The 17,567-nt window shown below is 32.3% G+C and overlaps 1 protein-coding gene and 1 long non-coding RNA gene across 3 annotated transcripts in view; both read left to right on the top strand.

Moving 5' to 3' along the window:
- Positions 1-10,157, top strand: part of LOC111704849 (uncharacterized) — a 33,317-nt gene extending 23,160 nt beyond the window's left edge. For both annotated transcript variants that reach the window (XM_023477207.1, XM_023477208.1), the window contains exons 14-21: positions 1,638-1,733; positions 3,519-3,622; positions 4,306-4,468; positions 4,621-4,786; positions 5,099-5,346; positions 5,456-5,507; positions 5,676-5,752; positions 5,862-10,157. In XM_023477207.1, the coding sequence (XP_023332975.1) occupies positions 1,638-1,733; positions 3,519-3,622; positions 4,306-4,468; positions 4,621-4,786; positions 5,099-5,346; positions 5,456-5,507; positions 5,676-5,752; positions 5,862-9,161 (4,206 nt within the window). In that variant the 3' untranslated portion in view covers positions 9,162-10,157. The remainder of the gene's footprint in view (positions 1-1,637; positions 1,734-3,518; positions 3,623-4,305; positions 4,469-4,620; positions 4,787-5,098; positions 5,347-5,455; positions 5,508-5,675; positions 5,753-5,861) is intronic.
- A 4,246-nt stretch (positions 10,158-14,403) lies between these two features.
- On the top strand, positions 14,404-16,637 carry LOC111704846 (uncharacterized). Its single transcript, XR_002765890.1, has 3 exons — positions 14,404-14,610; positions 16,038-16,135; positions 16,375-16,637. It is a non-coding gene; the product is annotated as an uncharacterized LOC111704846 (long non-coding RNA).
- Positions 16,638-17,567: the final 930 nt, after the last annotated feature.

The raw sequence follows: 17,567 nt of genomic DNA, 5'->3' as shown, positions 1-17,567 counted from the left end.
ACGTCGTTTGTCTAATCATTGACAATTTTTACAACTAAGTGTAGCAAACACAGTAAGCTCCGTGCAATTGACGTCAAATTGTTCTAAAAATAAAGATTGCTCCGTCATCTATTACCAAAAAAAGGTCTAAACGGTACTGTTGTTAATTCTAAAACCTAGTTGGTTCTGTTGAAACTTTTAATTATATTTGAACTTTAGTCACAGTTGTAACATCTTCTTTTATTAAACTTTATTCTCCTTCGGTACAAGGTTATTAAGGTTTATGGGTTGACATATCAAGAATAAAGAATGATACAACAAATAAAAAACTTTGAAATGTTAAATGTCAACAAAGAGAAAAATGAAAAGATATAAATTATACTTGACAAAATTATATTAGGATCAATTTCATTTTACTTAAAGGGACTGTAAGCGTATTTTGAAGCGATCCTTAATGTAAAGATGACAAAGCCCGATTTACAACGATACCCTTGTAAAATTAGTCTGATCAAAAATGTGGAAGGTTCCCTTCGTTTTTCTGACTCGAAAAGTGTTTATTTCTGTTAGATTCTACATTGTTTCTTATAAAAAAGAAATTGACAAGTCGCTTTTGAAGAGAACCCGCAAATGAAAATAAGCAGTTTAAAGAAAAAAATATATATCTGATTCTTTCAAGGGTACTTCGTTAATAGAGCATTGCCATATTTGCATAAAGGATCACTTTAAATTACGCTTACAGTCCCTTTCAATAACACTTGAAAAGAATGAATTTCATTTTCTAACTTTTTACACTTGAGTTTACCAGTAAATAAAAGTTAATAAAATAGGTTACCTGAATGGTGGATATCGGGATTAATGCTTTATCCACTCTTTTTCTTAATCTCAAGATTAAATAACGCTTGTTCTCCTTTTGTTTTTAATCTCCAGATTAATTAACAGATCGGGATGAAGGATATCTCATTGTAAAGTATTTTCCTATAGTCGAAATGTTTCATAAAAATACCTGGAACAGTTTAATTAAAGAGACTGCCGTTGTAATTACAAAATTTCCTCGACTCCATTTACAGAAGGCCATAGAGGGCCATAGGGGACCATGCTCGATTCCCACCTTTATCCATTAAACATATATCTGATTTAAAATTCAGTGATGGTGATGGACCAAACCTCTGTAGAGTAAAAAAGTAGATGTTAGTTCCACATTTATTGAAAATATATTTCGGTCTGGGTTGACCCTCGTCAGTTCTAACGATATAATAACCATCAAATCGATAAAGAAATAAAAAAATGTAAAAATCACAAGAAGATAAACAAACAAAAAGATTATTCAAAATAAAAATTTGGGCTGTCAAATGGACATAAGGGAAAAAGACTCAGATTATGAGATGGAAAAAAGATAATTTGCAAATATTCACTTTCTAAAAAAATGTTTTAAGACAATCCCTCCCCTGTGGTTTTATTATCCATAGCTTAAACTGGCTTGCACTGGAAAGCTCAAACTTTTTTGGATGCATAGTGTAGGGTGGGGAATGATAAAATCAAAAATAGACAATAACTTTTTTTCAAATATTAAGATACAGATCTAAAATTTATTTATTTAAAGCCCTTGAAAAAATGAATGTACTTTATGATGAGTCATAATTGAAGTTTTGAAATAACAGGAGCTAACGGATCTAGAACATTCTCAGCTTCTAAAGGGGGATAGTGGAGATTCATACGATAATGATGATCTACCAATTGAGATTAGACACTTAGAGGTACAAATTGAGATCATACACATAGAGAAGTAGGAATTAGACACCTAGAGGAGTTGGAGTTAGACACCTAGAGGAGCAGGGATTAGACAACTGGAGGAGAAGTAATTATACACCTGGAGAGTAGAGGGTTTACACACCTAGAGGAAAAGAAATTATACTCTTACAGGAGCAGGGATTAGACTATTAGAGAAGTAATTATACCCCTGGAGAGTAGAGGGTTTACACACCTAGAGGAAAAGAAATTATACACTTACAGGAGCAGGGATTAGACAACTGGAGGAGAAGTAATTATACACCTGGAGAGTAGAGGGTTTACACACCTAGAGGAGAAGCAATTATACACTTAGAGTAAAAGAGATTATACACTTAGAGTAGAAGGGATTAGACTATTAGAGGAAAATGGATTAGACACCGAGAGTAGCATTAATTAGATATTTAGAAGAGTAGGGATTAGAAACCTCGAGGAGCAGTGATTAGACACTTAGAGTAGTAAAGATTAGACACCTAATCAAACATGAAGGATGTTGAAAATCGGCGCGAATTAAAAAGATACTTAAAAATGCCCATTTTGTGTAGAACCTTTATCTTTTTCACAATCCAAAAAGCCTATTTTATTTTTTCAACATTACAAATAAGTTTGTTATTTTTATGTCTAAAAGTTGTAAGTTCATTGTCGAAAGATACTAACAATTCACCCCCCAGTTTCATTAAATGCAATGTAAACAATAAATATTTAACTCTCCTTTTCCTTTCCTTTCCTTTTCCTTTTATTTTTTTAGAATTGGGGGAAATATTCGCAAACCTCTTTTTTTGAGATTTTTAAATGTTTTTTCCTGAAACACTTAATTTTTTAAGTTTTGTTACATTTCATAGGAAATAAAATAAAATTATTAGTCACTTAGAGTAGTAGTGATTAGATACCTAGAGGAGTAGTGATTAGATACCAAGAGGAGTAGTGATTAATACACCAAGAAAAGTAGAGATTAGATACCTAGAGGAGTAGTGATTAGACACTTAGAGGAGTATAGTGATTAGACACCTAGAGGAGCAGGAACTTGACAATTAGAGTAGTAGAGAATATGACACCTAGAGTAGTAGTGATTACTGATTATACACTTACAGTAGTAAAGATTGGACACCGAGAGGAGTAGGTAATAGACACCGAGAGTATCATTGATTAGACAATTAGTGGAGTAGGGATTAGACACCTAGAGTAGCAGTGATTAGACACCTAGAGGAGTATGGATTAGACATCTAAAGGAGTAGGGATTATAGATCTGAGGAGTAGAAATTAGACACATAGATGAGTAAAGAATAGACACCTAGAGGAGAAGAGATTCGAGACCTAGATGAGAAGAAATTATTCATAGTATTAGAAATTAGACACCCAGAGGAGTAGGGAGAAAATGGAGAAAAGGAATTGATTTGTCGTCACAAGCTCTGATTTTCTAATCCCTATATCTTTACAGATCTATGTCGTAGATCTTAGATATTTAAAACTATGAATTATATTTGATCAAATAGTCTAAGTTTAAAATGCCAAAGAAGGTTGCAAAGATACAGGAATTATAAAATTATAGATTGTGACAAGAACTCAGTTCCTATGTATTCTTTTCAGCTTAAAAAAAACAAAACTTTGCTTTTGATTATTTTTAAAAACCTAGAAAAGTTTTAATATATTTTGTAGTGTAACAAATTTTTAGTTTATAAATGGACCAACTTAGACTTATTGATATTTTTGAATTGAAAAAATTAGTACAGAAATATTAATAATCTTTTTTGAAGGAGGAGAATTTTTCGATTCCCCAACAATTGCTCTCTGAGAAAACTCTTATATCATCTAATCCTGAAGATTGTTTAAATAAGTCAAGAAGTCTGAATGATATCAGGTGAATTACAGTTTCTTATTATTGCTTGTTACTTAAATAACAATTTTTCAAGAGTTAGTTTACAATTTCTTAAGTGCCTCATAATTTATTTAAGCTTTTTTTGCAAGAAAATATCATCCATTAGCAGATTTTTCTCTCCATTTCTGAAAATTACACTAATTAAAATTTACCTGTTGCACAGTTGTTAAACTGCTATGGGAGCTGTTGCATTCTTGAAGGGACTGTAAGTGTAATTTCAAGTGACCTTCCCTACAAAGATGGCAATGCCAGATTCACAACGGTACCCTTAAAATGTTTATCTGATAAAAAAGTTTAGGCTTGAAAGTGACTTTAAGTTTGATATTTCCCATATGCTTTCCTAAGATACAATACCCCTAACACGTTTGTAGAAAAACTCAATTGAAAATAATCAGTCTTTAAAATTATAAACATTTCTTATTTCATTTTTGATTATACAAATCTTTTAAGGGAATACACTGTTGGGAGGTTCACTAGAAATTATCCTTATAATCCATTCAATAGCATTATCTTGCTTGTTTATAGACACTGGTGGCTGTTAAATCGTTTAAAGGTCAATTACTGGTCTGTTAGTGACATTGCCATAAAATATTCCATATCTGCACTGTGCATCAGAACTTTTTTCTTAGTGTCAGGCTTATCTAGAAGACTAATTATAATTTCAGCCAAATACTGTCTGTGGAAAGAAAGAAGCTGGGTGATCTTGGTAGATCAGTAACTTGTGACGATCCAACTGTAACATGTGTTGAGACCAGTAATCTGGGTGAAACTGGAGTCACTGATAAAACTCTGCAACCTGAGTCTGCCACTAGCTCTCAAAGCGTCCAGGAATTGGTTAAAGAATTGTAATTCATGACTTTTTCTTCAATTTTCAGATTATTTATAAATCAGAATTCTATGTTTAGAAACTTAATTAAAAACATATATAGTCAATTTTTGCATTTATTTTGGTTTACATTTCTTAAACATACACTCTTCAGTCCACTGATGGTTCTAACTGGTTTGCGGCCACATTCCTAGATCGTTCCAATACAGGTTCAAGACCAACCTTTGGATCACTCTCCAGTCTCTCCTCAGCTAAATCTGCAATCAGTGCTTTTTCAATAAAATCAGATTCAGGAATTGCAGCAAGTTTGCAACGTAAAGGTATTTTGTACAATTGAATAATCGTATTTAAGTATCTATGTATATTTTGTTAAAAGGAATTGAGTCTTTGCCACAAACTCAACTTAGTGTAGTAGACCTTAGATATTTTTAAACTATGCTGTTAGATTAAATAATCTAATTTTTGCATTGCATTGATACCAGGATTAGAAAATTCGAGTTCGTGGCAAAGACTCAATTTCTTTCTCACATATTTTTTAGCTGCACACACTTAAGCAATATTATATTATATTATATTTTGTTAAAATGCCTAACAAATCTCTAACAAAATTTAATTATATCTTTATTTCACAGGAAAAGCAGAATCTGTTAAAGTTCCCCGAATTTGGAACTCAGATTCTCAGCTAGGAGAAACTGAGATCAAAGATAAAGCAAAGAAGAAAGATGAATTGACTCGCCATCTCACCGCCTCTTTGGGAGCCATTCAAAAATCTCGTAATTTAACAATTTTCAAATCCAGCCCCTTTGGAAACCCTACTCCAGAAAAAGAAAAATCCAAAGCAATGCAGACAATAGAAGGAAAACTGATGGGTGCAATTAAGGTAATTTCTCCAATTAATAACTCTAGAAATTAAAGTTTTATTTAATTTTCTTAAGGAAAAATGTCTTTATATAAAAATATTCTAAAAATTTGACTTTTTCTAATTTTAGGAAGTTAATGAAACAGATGTAAGTGAAAATTCTACACCAGTGCCCAGTCCAGGAACTTAAAAACATAATAAATTTATCAGAAAAAAATACGATTTTGAAAACTAGAATTGTAAGAGAAACACTAGGTTAAACTTCAACAAGGCTAGAATTTGAGTTGATCTTTTAATATTCCAGTCCAGCAATTAGAATATAATTGAAAAATATGTTTTTAATGCTGCAGGACCGTTGTTATCTTCACCTTTGCTCAAGAAAAATGAAAAACGTCCAACCCTTGTTAAACAAAAACAATCCATCCAGGTTTAAAGAGATTAAAAACCAACATTTAGGCATCAATTGATCTTTTCATCTGATATTACTAATTGTAAAATTTGAAAGTCTGAACAAAATATAATCTCTTTACTTAAAGGCCTTTAACTTCATGGAACCCAAAGATGTATCTGCAGATATGCACTACCGGGAACTTCGTAAAGAACTTAGTGGGAAAAAGTCCCCTCTACCACCAGCAACTCCTCCAATACAAGTAGAATCTCAAATCAAGGAAATTACTCTTGTGGAAATTGCTAAGCCAATCAAACACCTTACTAAACAGACATCATTGAACGATGAACTTTTTTTTGAAGAAAGAAAAAAAGAAAAAGAGGCAATCAGGGATAAAATTAAGCGACAACAATCACTACCATCACGGCCTTCTGAAGACATAAAAGTTGGGATCAAAGAAACGTTGAAAGCTGCTGCACAATCAAAACAGTTTGACTTATTTAGGGACAGATTTTCCAAAGCTAAGGATACTGATAAACCAGCTGCAAACTCAACTGAAAATGAAAAACCAAATAATACTCAAAATATGTCTTTCACTAATGGTCTTGCCAAAATACTTTACAGATGGAAATCAGAAGATAAAAAAGAGAAACCAGATCCTCAAAACTCCTTCACTAGAAAAAGAGGTGTAAATATTGATCCCATTGTAGTATTTGGACTTCGGCGGGATCAAAGTTTAGATAGTGCAACAAGAAGGGGACTATTCCATAAGAAAGGAGCTTGGTCTCCTAAAAGTCCAATGCTTGAGACTAATTCTCCCCAAGAAAACCCTAGTTTATTATCCCCAACTGTTAGGCGATGTTGTATGGAATGCCCTGATGAAAATGGAACTAAAGAACGTAGACTCTCAAGAAGTGAAACTGGATCTGATAGCAGTAAAGATTCTAGCATTCAAAGTGATACTTCTTTAGACTCAGAGGATAGTTGTATTTCAGTTATTTTTGTTCCCAACCCAGAGCTTAAAAATCAATCAGATGGTTCCAGACCAAAAGTGCAGTCCCAGCGCTCTACCTCAAACTCATCTGAATCTTCAGAATCTCCAACTGGTAGAGGAAGCCCCATGTCGCCAAGTGCAAAGGTGATATCTCCTAAAGGTCTAAATAAGCAAAAAATTCCAAAAATTATGGTAACAGAAAATAGCACAGAACAATCCAAATCTGAGGAGTACAAATATGAAATAAAAGAAACTGACAGTGATAGCTCTTTAATTAAGCAAGTGTGTAAAACACGAACTTTTGGCGGATCCATGTTACCAAGAATTCCAGAGCACAAAAGTTTTGAACTTGAAGATTTACCAACAGAACATTTAATTAATTGCCATCCTCATGGCTTGGCAGAAAGAGTTGAAATGGAGCATGATAATAACTCTCCTCATCCTGCCCGAGCATCCAAGTTTGATTACCCTATAGTTAAACATCATCCTCTTTTTGCTAAAACACACAAAGTAAGCAGTGGAATCTCTTCCCTATTGTTGGGGGAAAATATTGAATTTACAAGAAAACCAGGTCAATCTTCCTCACAGGGGGTCCAAACAGTAAGAAAAGGAACTCCAAAGCTATTAACTTTTGAAATTTACAATCCAGAGACTGATGACTTGGATTCTGACACTTCTCTCTCTAGTTCCCCTGATTCAGAAAAAAGCATTGTATCGGTTATAAATGAAAGTTACAAATCAGCATCAAAACATAACTTATCAGACAGTTTAGATATTAAAGAGGAAGCAATAAGTTCTCCAAAAGATGATGAAACTGTTTTTAATTTTGAAACTGAATCAATGAAGGAACCAGAAGAGGAGTCAAGTACGTCAACCCCCTCCTTGTTTAATTCTGATGAAATTGCTCGAAAGTCTGAGATGAGAAAAGCAGGACTATTGAATCTGCTAGGAGAGAACAAAAACATTTTGCAAAACATCAATGATTCACAGATAAAATGCAATGATGTGGAAAAGGTTGTAATGAAAACTGTCAATCACATGCAAAGTATGGAGGATCTTTTCCATGATAAAGATACAAAAAAAGAATCAAGTTTAACTGATCTTAAAAAATGCATCAGTGAACCAATTCCAAATATGAAAAACTACTCATCCTTGCAAGGGTCTCTGGACAGTATTAAGAGTATTTGCGAGGGCTCTAGACTTGAAAACAAGATGAATCCTAAGGAAAAAGACTCTGACTGTGATCCTTCTAAAATCCAAGAAACTAATGAAACAGTGGTTAAAAGTATAGATTTGACAAAGATAGGGAAAAATAAACTTAGAAGTATTGAAGATGACATTATGCCAGAAATTGTTATTTCTGATGCATCAGAAGAATCAGAAACAGTTGGAACAGTAAATACGAAGGACCCTGAAGAACATGTTGAAAATGGGGAAAAAAGCATTGAAGGTGTTGAAAATACTGTTGATTCCGAAACTGACAGAGTAAAAATTGACTTTTCATCTCATAAAAGTAGTGAAGAGAAACCCCCTGAAATCTGTGCAAAATTTGAGAGTGATGGACACCAACCAAGTGCATCTACACGAATACTTGAGAGAAGAGGAAAAAGAGAAGATTCTCTAGACTCCAATACACCTTCTGTCAAGTCTTCCATTTATCACAGTGACACAGGATCGGTCATGTCTCATAGATTTAGTACAGTTTCAATCTCGAGTAATGTATCAAGTGATGTTTCATTTGGAAACAATTCTGCAGTTTCTGGGAGCTCTTGTTACCTGGCTTCCATGTCAAGTGCAGATTTTGATGATAGACCTCCTCTTGCTTCAAGTTTTTCTCTTTCGGAGGCTGAGGAAAATGAGTATTTATCCTCGCAAACAAATTTAGACCATGAAAATAATGCTGAAAGTTCAGACGTTCCTTCAAGCATGATTTGCAACCCTGTAAAGAAAGATCAGCTCTCACCTCCTAAGCCTGAGATAAAATCACAAGATCGGCCAAAGCTTAAGTTGTTTAAAAGAAATGGACATGAAAGTAGAAGTAAAAGCTCAAGTAATGATGGTAAGCGAAGCCTTCAGTCTAGTTATGAAAGTAGAAGTAGAGATGCAGATGAACCTAATGGATCTAAACCTAAAAGTAGAATAGGCTCTTCACTTACACCTGATACTAGCATGGATCAATCAACTTGTGTTGAACGCTGCTCATCATCCTTCGAAGAAGAGTTAATGCGAAGCTTCAATAATGATGAAAAGGATAAGGACAGTGCTAGTGATTCTGAAGATTCTGCAGAAGCAGGAGGATCTCTAACCCACCATCGGTACTATCATGTTTTCCGGGAGGGTGAAATTGACCATCTCATCGAGAAATATGTAGAGAATTTACATATCATTAGTTCTTACTATGACCACTCCAACTGGTGTGTTGTAGCTGAAAAAGTTAATGTCTGGACTATATAGGCAAATTTTTATGAACCTTAGAACAAAGGCTGGCTGAAAAATGTATGAATATATTAAAAAATTTAACAGAAATAGTATATTTATATCCTACTTTTTGTTCTGCAATATCATATGATCTAGTTTTTTATCTTAGGGATTCTCTTACTCCGTATAAATATGAATCAGTAAAATTAACATATTTTGGTTTCATCCCTTTCATGAATGCAAAAGTAGAGCAATGAGAGTAGGGTTTCCTATAGCAATATGCGCAATAAGAGCGCAAAACTTGATCTGTAGCTGACTAACTTATCTCTTCAAATATAAAATTTATCTGAGTGCATGCCATATCAAAAAATTTGATTGGTAGGACAAAAAGTTATTTTTGCGTGTCTCTGTTTTGGATTTCAGAAGAAAAATATTAATTTTGCACATATTTGTATTAGTGCATTTTCTCAAAGGTTAGGTTTTTGATAATTATCATATGAACATATTTGGAATTACATTTATTATTAAAAACAATTTTTAGCAAAATTAGGTAAAATCTTTCGGAGACGGAATAAAAAGTTTTTGCGCATGGAAACCCTACTGGAGAGTTACAAGATTGCAAATTCTTACCAATGAATGACTGTCTTTATGGTGTCAAAATTAGAAGGATTTTAATTGAGCACTTTAAACTATGATGGCACTCTATAAAAATTAAATGAATATGAATTAAGGGTTAATTTAAAATAAAAATCTTCTTACAAAATGATATTTAAGTTGTATGAACATTAGGGAAGGGGAATGCCACATCTTCTGGAAATTAATTAAGCTTCCCTTTTTTGAGATATATTGAATGAGAATTATCAAAAACTCTAATTTAATTTAAGAAAGAAAAAATATCTGAAGTTTGAGTGCCAAGTCATATCTTTCCTTGATAAATTGTAAAGGAACTTATAAAAGATTAAAGTACAAATTTGTTTGTTTTTCGTTTCTTCTAAATATTACAAGAGCTTTATACAAAAATAGATCTGTATCTTCCATATGATAATGTTTATGTAATCTTAAATCAGTATACTGTTATAACCTAACTTGTCTAACATTTATGTAATGTCCAATCATAAAAATTAATCTATTAATTACTATTCTAATAAAGATCTTGTAAGACCATTAGGATGTTTAATGTACAGGGTGTTTTTTTTTAATTGTTAATTTTCAAACGCTAATAGCTCCATAATCAATTTAAGATATTTAAGTTCTCTAAAAAGCTAATGAAAGATAAAATTGACACTTTTGATAATTTACTGAAAAATATATATATGCAAGGCAACATAAAATAAAAATTTTGTTGGCCGTTAATTTTGAAGGTAAGAACGGAACGGCATTTTCCTTTTTTTAACATTACCAATGTAATCAATCTCAATTTTATGAATAACGTTAACGGAAAATTTTAAACAATCATTAACGGCTTTAGCCGTTAATGGTACCGTCATTACAACATTAACGCGCTAACGACGCTAAGCACCGAAAAAGTTTCGTTAACAGTTAAAAAATCGTTAACGGCACAGCCGTTTTGGTATATTACAGTATTAACTGCGTTATCGGTGAACAAAAATTTCGTTAAGGGTTAAAAAATCGTTAATGGCACAGTAGTTAATGGTATATTACAGTATTAACGGAGTTAACGGCGAAAAAAAATTCGTTAATAGTTTTTAAACACAGAATACGTCATTCAAAAACATTAAAATTCGTAACATTTTAAAATAAAAAAATGTAATACAATTTTAATAAGAAAATATCGAAATTTGCCGTTTTTAGCTTTTTAGTTAACGTCTTTAACCGTAATTTTTTTTTCAAAACGGCTAATCTGTTTTTAACGATTTAAAAATTATCGGGTTTTCCGTTGGTTAACGGACTCTTTCGTTAATTTTCGAAAGCCCCCGTTTCGTTAATGAATCTTTCCCCCACCCTATCCGTGACTATTACTAAACAGAACATGTTTTGTAATAACAAAAATAATCAAGGAACTAAGAGAAAAATAAATTTTGCAGACTGAGATTGAATTATAGGAACAAGTGGTATGAAGTTGAGCTATCTCTCTTTAGTTCAACTACTTTTCTTGACGCCAGGATCAACTAAAACCGGAACTTCTGTGCTTTAAAAGGATTACATGTTAAAAATGTAGAAATTTAGCTTTTTTTAAAGATATCAGGATAATAAAACATTTTAAAATTGTCTTTGGTAAATAAATCATCTTTTCAACTTGTCAAACATGAATTTTCAATTATGCAGATTCATCTCCCACCTGTTTAAAAGTTAATTAACACTTTTCATAATTTCTTGCACGTAAACATTATAAACTACCATTCGCGTACACACACAAAGTGCTTTTATAAAATTAATAATCCGGGAAACATATTTTTGATGCTAAATGCTAAATTGAAACATATCTGGCCAGTATTACCATTCACAGAGATTAATTTGAAACAATTTGATAACTTGGAGAATTTGGAGATGATTTAAAGGGAGTGACCGGCTATGTAAGGTAGTTGAACTGAGTATGCAGTGTTGTCAAAAACTTCATCTGTAAATCCTGATTTTGAGCGCAAATTCGACGTTAAAAACTCCTGATTTGGGGGGGGGATACGCTTTCAGAATTAGTTGTTTTTAAATTATTAAATAACGACAACGAAAAATAAAGTAAAAATTATACAGTAATCTAATTGATGGCTAGGAACATATTTCACAAAAGAAATTTGTCAATAAATCAATGCTAAAATCGATTATTTCGTTTTCATTATTATATTGAATTTCTAATTTTCTTTGAATTTATTCGCAGATTTCTTCAAATTCTTTAAATGTCGTCTTTTCAATAATAATTATAGAAAATCTGCGAACATCTTTGTGAATAACGAGAAACTAGAATAATGAGATAATAGAAATTAATAATTGAACAAGAGAACTTATTTTCGATGATAAGATTAATTTTTATTTTCTCAAAATGTTCCTAAACATGACGTCTGTAGTTTATTGTAGAATATTTTACATTTTATGTCGTCGTTAATTAATAATTTAAAAAAAAAACTAATTCTGAAAGCGTATCCACCCCCAAATCAGGAGTTTTGAACGTTGAATTTGCGCTCAAACTCAGGATTTACAGACTTTTCAAAAGTTTAATATGTCTCAAATGAATCCTACAGAAGTTTTCCACAACACTGCGTCCTCAGTTCAACTACCTTACATAGCCGGTCACTCCCTTTAAGCCTTAACTCCCTGGAAGCAAAAACTAACACGAGAAACCAATCATAAAAGTATGCTTTACGTCACTTTCATCACTTGGACTCAAGATTTGGTTCATTTGAACAATAAGATTATTTAGTTTCACTTTGATCGTCTACATTTATACACTTACCGCATATTCAGCCAGGATTCATCAATTAAAATTCATTTTAAACCTTGGTAAACATGAATATTAGCTGACATAGTCCTTATACTAACCACCTCTGTCCAAGGTTATAATGCAAGGAAAGTTATTTCAGAGGTGTGTATGCATCTTTTGTACTGCATTGTATTGTCGCTGGGCGGTAATGTAAACACAAGACGGATGTTGAAAACCTGACATGAGATCCATCTTTCACATGAAAAATCAATGACATATTCTGGTCATAGGAAACTACTATAAGTGAATTATCAAAATTATCAAAATTTAACGCTTTTAACCTCCTCTGATACTAAACAAACTAAACGATGCATCTATTCTTGTTTACAAATTCCGCCCAAAGAGAACTGGTTTCAATTCGTACGCAGAGTATACGCAACTGCAATTAACTTTCCTTGCATTATAACCTTGCCTCTCGGTTACCAAATTGTTGGTTACCAAATTGTTGGTTACCAAACTGTCGGGTTACCAAATTGTTAGTTACCAAATTATTAGTTACCAATTTATTATATTTAGTCACCTACAGATTTAGAGACCTAACAATAAGTTCAATATATTGGGTTTCCAACAATATCAATTAATTTAGGTCTCATAGCATTGAGCAACTGCGAAATTCAAGTTTTATTAGAACATCCTGAATAGTTGCTTCCATTGTAAACCGATTGTAAAAAGTTATATAACAATTTTGAAATCTCAGTCAAACTCTGCAAATACATGATAATGCAGTTTTAACATATTATGCATTGGATAAGAGAAGCATAGTTTAAGAATTAGAGTGGAATAGAATCGGAAAATAGGATGAGGATTAGTCAAAAGTATGATAGGAGAAAAAGTTAAGGCTTAATTGAGAATATGGTCAGTGAAAATGTTTAAGTTTGAAGAGAAGAATTGGTTAAGAATTAGAGACAAATGGGGTTGGGATTAGGATAGAATAGGTTTAGGATTAGAGTAAAATAAATTTAGGATTACAGTAGAAAAGGTTCAGGATTAGAGAAGAATTGGTTTAGGATAGAGAAAAATAGGTTTAAGATTAGAGAAAAATATGTTTAGGACTTTAGAATAGGTTTAGGAATAGAGTAGAATAGGTTTAGGATTAGAGAAGAATAGGTTTAGGTTTAGAGTAGAATAGGTTTAGGATTAGAGAAGAATAGGTTTAAGATTAAAGTAGAATAGGTTTAGGATTAGAGTAGAATAGGTTTAGGTTTAGAGTAGAATAGGTTGATTATGGTAGAATTTATTTAGGATTACAGTAGAATAGGTTTAGTATTAGAGTAGAATAGGTTTAGGATTAGAGTAGAATAGGTTTAGGATTAGAATAGAATAGGTTTTGGATTAAAGTAGAATAGGTTTAGGTTTAGAGTAGAATAGAAACGGTTTAGAGTAGAATATGTTTAGGATTAGAGTAGAATAGGTTTAGGATTAGAGTAGAATAGGTTTAGGAGTAGAGTAGAATAGGTTTAGGATTAGAGTAGAATAGGTTTAGGATTAGAGTAGAATAGGTTAGGATTAGAGTAGAACAGGTTTAGGATTAAAGTAGAATAGGTTTATGATTAGAGTAGAATATGTTTAGGATTAGAGTAGAATAGGTTAGGATTAGAGCAGAATAGGTTTAGAATTAGAGCAGAATAGGTTATGATTAGAGTAGAATATGTTTAGGATAGAGTAGAATAGTTTTAGGATTAGAAGGAAAGAGGGTCGGATAAAGGCTAAATCTACGACGTAATATCAACCCTGACAAAACACTTGTATCTTCATTTCTCCTTGATGTATTTAAACCAATGTAAACCTTTCAAATCTCACGTATACTGAACATAGGCCTATTACCAGCCCTTTATACTCTATGCTGCCATATTGATTTGATTTAAGCTCCTCTAGCCGGCGCAGTGCAGTATCCAGGCTCTTAATCCTATACAGTACACAGAGAGAGAAGGGTATATAAACAGGAGGAGAGGAGGATAATCATTCAGAATAAGAAGATCATTGTAACAGTTCATAGGCAAAGCTAACTATATAGCGCTAGTAAACACAGATTCTACAAGAATATAAAACAAGGTAAAAACATGTTAAATATATTTCTAGTATGATAGAACTTTCAAAATGTGGACTGCCTACTTCAGAGATGATAAAATTTTGTCAAAAGTTTTTTTTTTCAGAACTAAATCTCAATTGTTTACTTACAATATAATACAAATACTTTACTTACTTTTACATTTTGAAAGAATAATAGTTATAACTTAATCTTGAGACGTATATATTTCGTTTAAAGGAACTGTATACCCACTTTTAAGCTACCCTTCTTTTAAAGAGTGGCATTTATGATTCACAAACGAACCTTCAAACCTTTATCTATGAATTGTTTTGAGGAAGGAAGAAATTGATGTTTTTAGTCCTAAAAAGTGCTGAATTCTGACATTTTCCTTCCATTATTTTAGTTTGCATAAATCTACAACAAGTATACTTTAATATACTTAAGAGGCATCGTTGTCAATCGTGTATTCCACTCTAATAGTTTAAAGCCGCAAGAAGATACGTTTACAGTCGTTCTCATTCAGTTAGGGTTTCCAATCAGAATTCCGCCCAATGGTTGCTTCCGCTATTTCATTGTGCGCACTTGCGCTATAATTGCGAAAAAAGGAAGAAATTAAATATTCGCGGAATTGCGTGGTATTGCGCGGAATAGCGTGCATCGGAATTGCTTTTATATCTAAAAATCAATAATTTTAACTGTTAAGACTTACAAATTTATGCAGCAGATACAAGAATGGAATACAATATCTCTGTTGATTTAAAAATAATCGAGGCCCGAGTGTCACAAGTTTCAACAGTTTTCAAATTTTAAAGTTTCTTGTGGTTAGGCAACTAATTAACAATTTATTATGATACATTTTTTATTTGTTTACATTGGATAAACATTGAAATGGAAACTTTTTTGGTTAAAACTGTAAGGTTCGTTTAATCAAAATTGGAAATTATGGCTCCAGTGATAACCAGAAAACTATGGTACAGAAAGACATCACAGTGTAGTTGATGTTATAGTTACAAGTCAAACAAAATTTATTAGTAACTTGTTACATCCCTTATCCAGTTACATGGGTCTGCTTCAGTCTGAACTGTCGTCTTCCTATGCCAGAGTTTTCTCGTTCTCATGCTGCAAATGAATGTTATATAACAAAAGATTAAGTATAAATTCAATTTTATTAGCATTTGAGACTGAAATATTCGTAAGATTCAGTTTAATGTATGCCACTACCAAAGTTTAAATAGAATTTTTTGTTGTAAGGAATTGCGCAATAATTAATAGCATTTTTTGCGTGCCAGAAGGTTTAAATTGAATTTTATCAAAAAATTGAAACACAAACGCCAGAAAGTTGGACGGAAAGCGTGCAATTAAGTAGAATCCACTTGCGTTGGAAACCCTACATTTAGTGCCCCTATATCGCTAAAGGCGTTATCAGATTTATTGAGAAGTATTGTTTAAGATTGATACTAAATTGCAAGATGTCTGCCGCTCTACAATTTTCTGCCGGTAAACTGATGGCCGCCTACGGGGCTCTTACCGCTGCGGCGGTTCTTCCAGGTTCATTTTTATCAAAAATTTATAAAAAAAAATAAATAAGAAAGTTTTAAAATTAATTTTCTGGTCTTCAGTTCGTTTAATCTTTATAATCTTAGTAAATATTATGAAAAAATCTATTTAAAAGTTTACAAATAAAAATAAAAAACTTATCAAACAGTTCATGACCCATGACTAATTAGTATTCCTACAAAGAAAACTCTTAGGATCAGGTAAATATAATGTAATCAACATATTTTTAGGTTACATGCAAATGCAGGGAATCAAGGATAGGCAAGAATCGGCGATATCGTCAGGACGGCCGACAATCGTCGGTAACTTCAAACATCATATGCCGACACAGAACCGAGTCAAAGAATTTAGAAGAAATGAATAATATTTGAAGTTTAAGAAAAAAAAATCCAACCAAATGACAACAATGCATCAGTATGTTAAATCGTAATATCATATCTAAACCTTTATATTACTGGTATTATTTATGTAAAATATAATATTTTAATATTTTTATATTTTATTTTGAGGACAGCTAAGAAAAAGAGTATCAACTGATATGTCAAATCTTACACTTGATCTTTTTACTTCGTCTGGCTGTTTTCACAAAAATAATTGCATTCAATCATTAGTTAAAAATTCATAATAGATCTAGTACGAGTAAGATGGTAATATTGCAAATAAAGGGGGTCTAAAATGGTACTGTTTACTTTTACTACTTATTTTGAACAAAACAATGTTGGGTTTGGTAATTTCCACAACTTTATTTTTAAGTATTACTTTGTGAAAAGTGCCGTTTTAGCATAGGGACAGAATAATTAGATTGCTAACACTTTTGGGTCGAACTGTAGTAAAAGGGGGGCCTATGATGAACCATAATTAAAATACAAAAATTTGCATTTTTTATTTCCATCCAATGATTGACACACATATATTTCAGCCAGATAGATATACCAACGAGATATAGGCAGAGAGGCGTGTTCGGGGGGGGAGGGGTGTTAGGGGTTTAGCCTACCCCTGCATCAGAAAAATCTACGGTTTCTGGGGGTTTTCAGGCCCCAACTGGTGCTGAGCCTCCCTGAAAAAAAATCGCAAACTCTTCCTTTAAGGTTAAATGAGACTATTGACGGGTTCATCACACTTTTTAGATATTTGTCGTCAAAATGAGATCATAAATACAATCTTAAAGAAAAAGTGATAATGATATGTCTATTATCTAGTTTCATACATAAGTTTAATATAACAAAAGAATAGCTAAATATAATAATATTTAAAATTGTCCATTTAATGCTGTAAAAAAATGAGATGACACTCATTGTAATAGCAGATGATTTCATCACATAAAGGAAAACCTTGATGATATTATTATATCATATATCTAAATATGTAATACAGAATGTCCCAATGTCAGGGAATTGTCTTTAATCAGCTTTGATTAGTCGTA

The sequence above is a fragment of the Eurytemora carolleeae genome, unplaced genomic scaffold (assembly GCF_000591075.1).
Source record: "Eurytemora carolleeae unplaced genomic scaffold, Eaff_2.0 scaffold626, whole genome shotgun sequence".
NCBI classification, from domain to species: domain Eukaryota; kingdom Metazoa; phylum Arthropoda; class Copepoda; order Calanoida; family Temoridae; genus Eurytemora; species Eurytemora carolleeae.
This window is presented reverse-complemented; position numbering and strand designations above follow the sequence as displayed.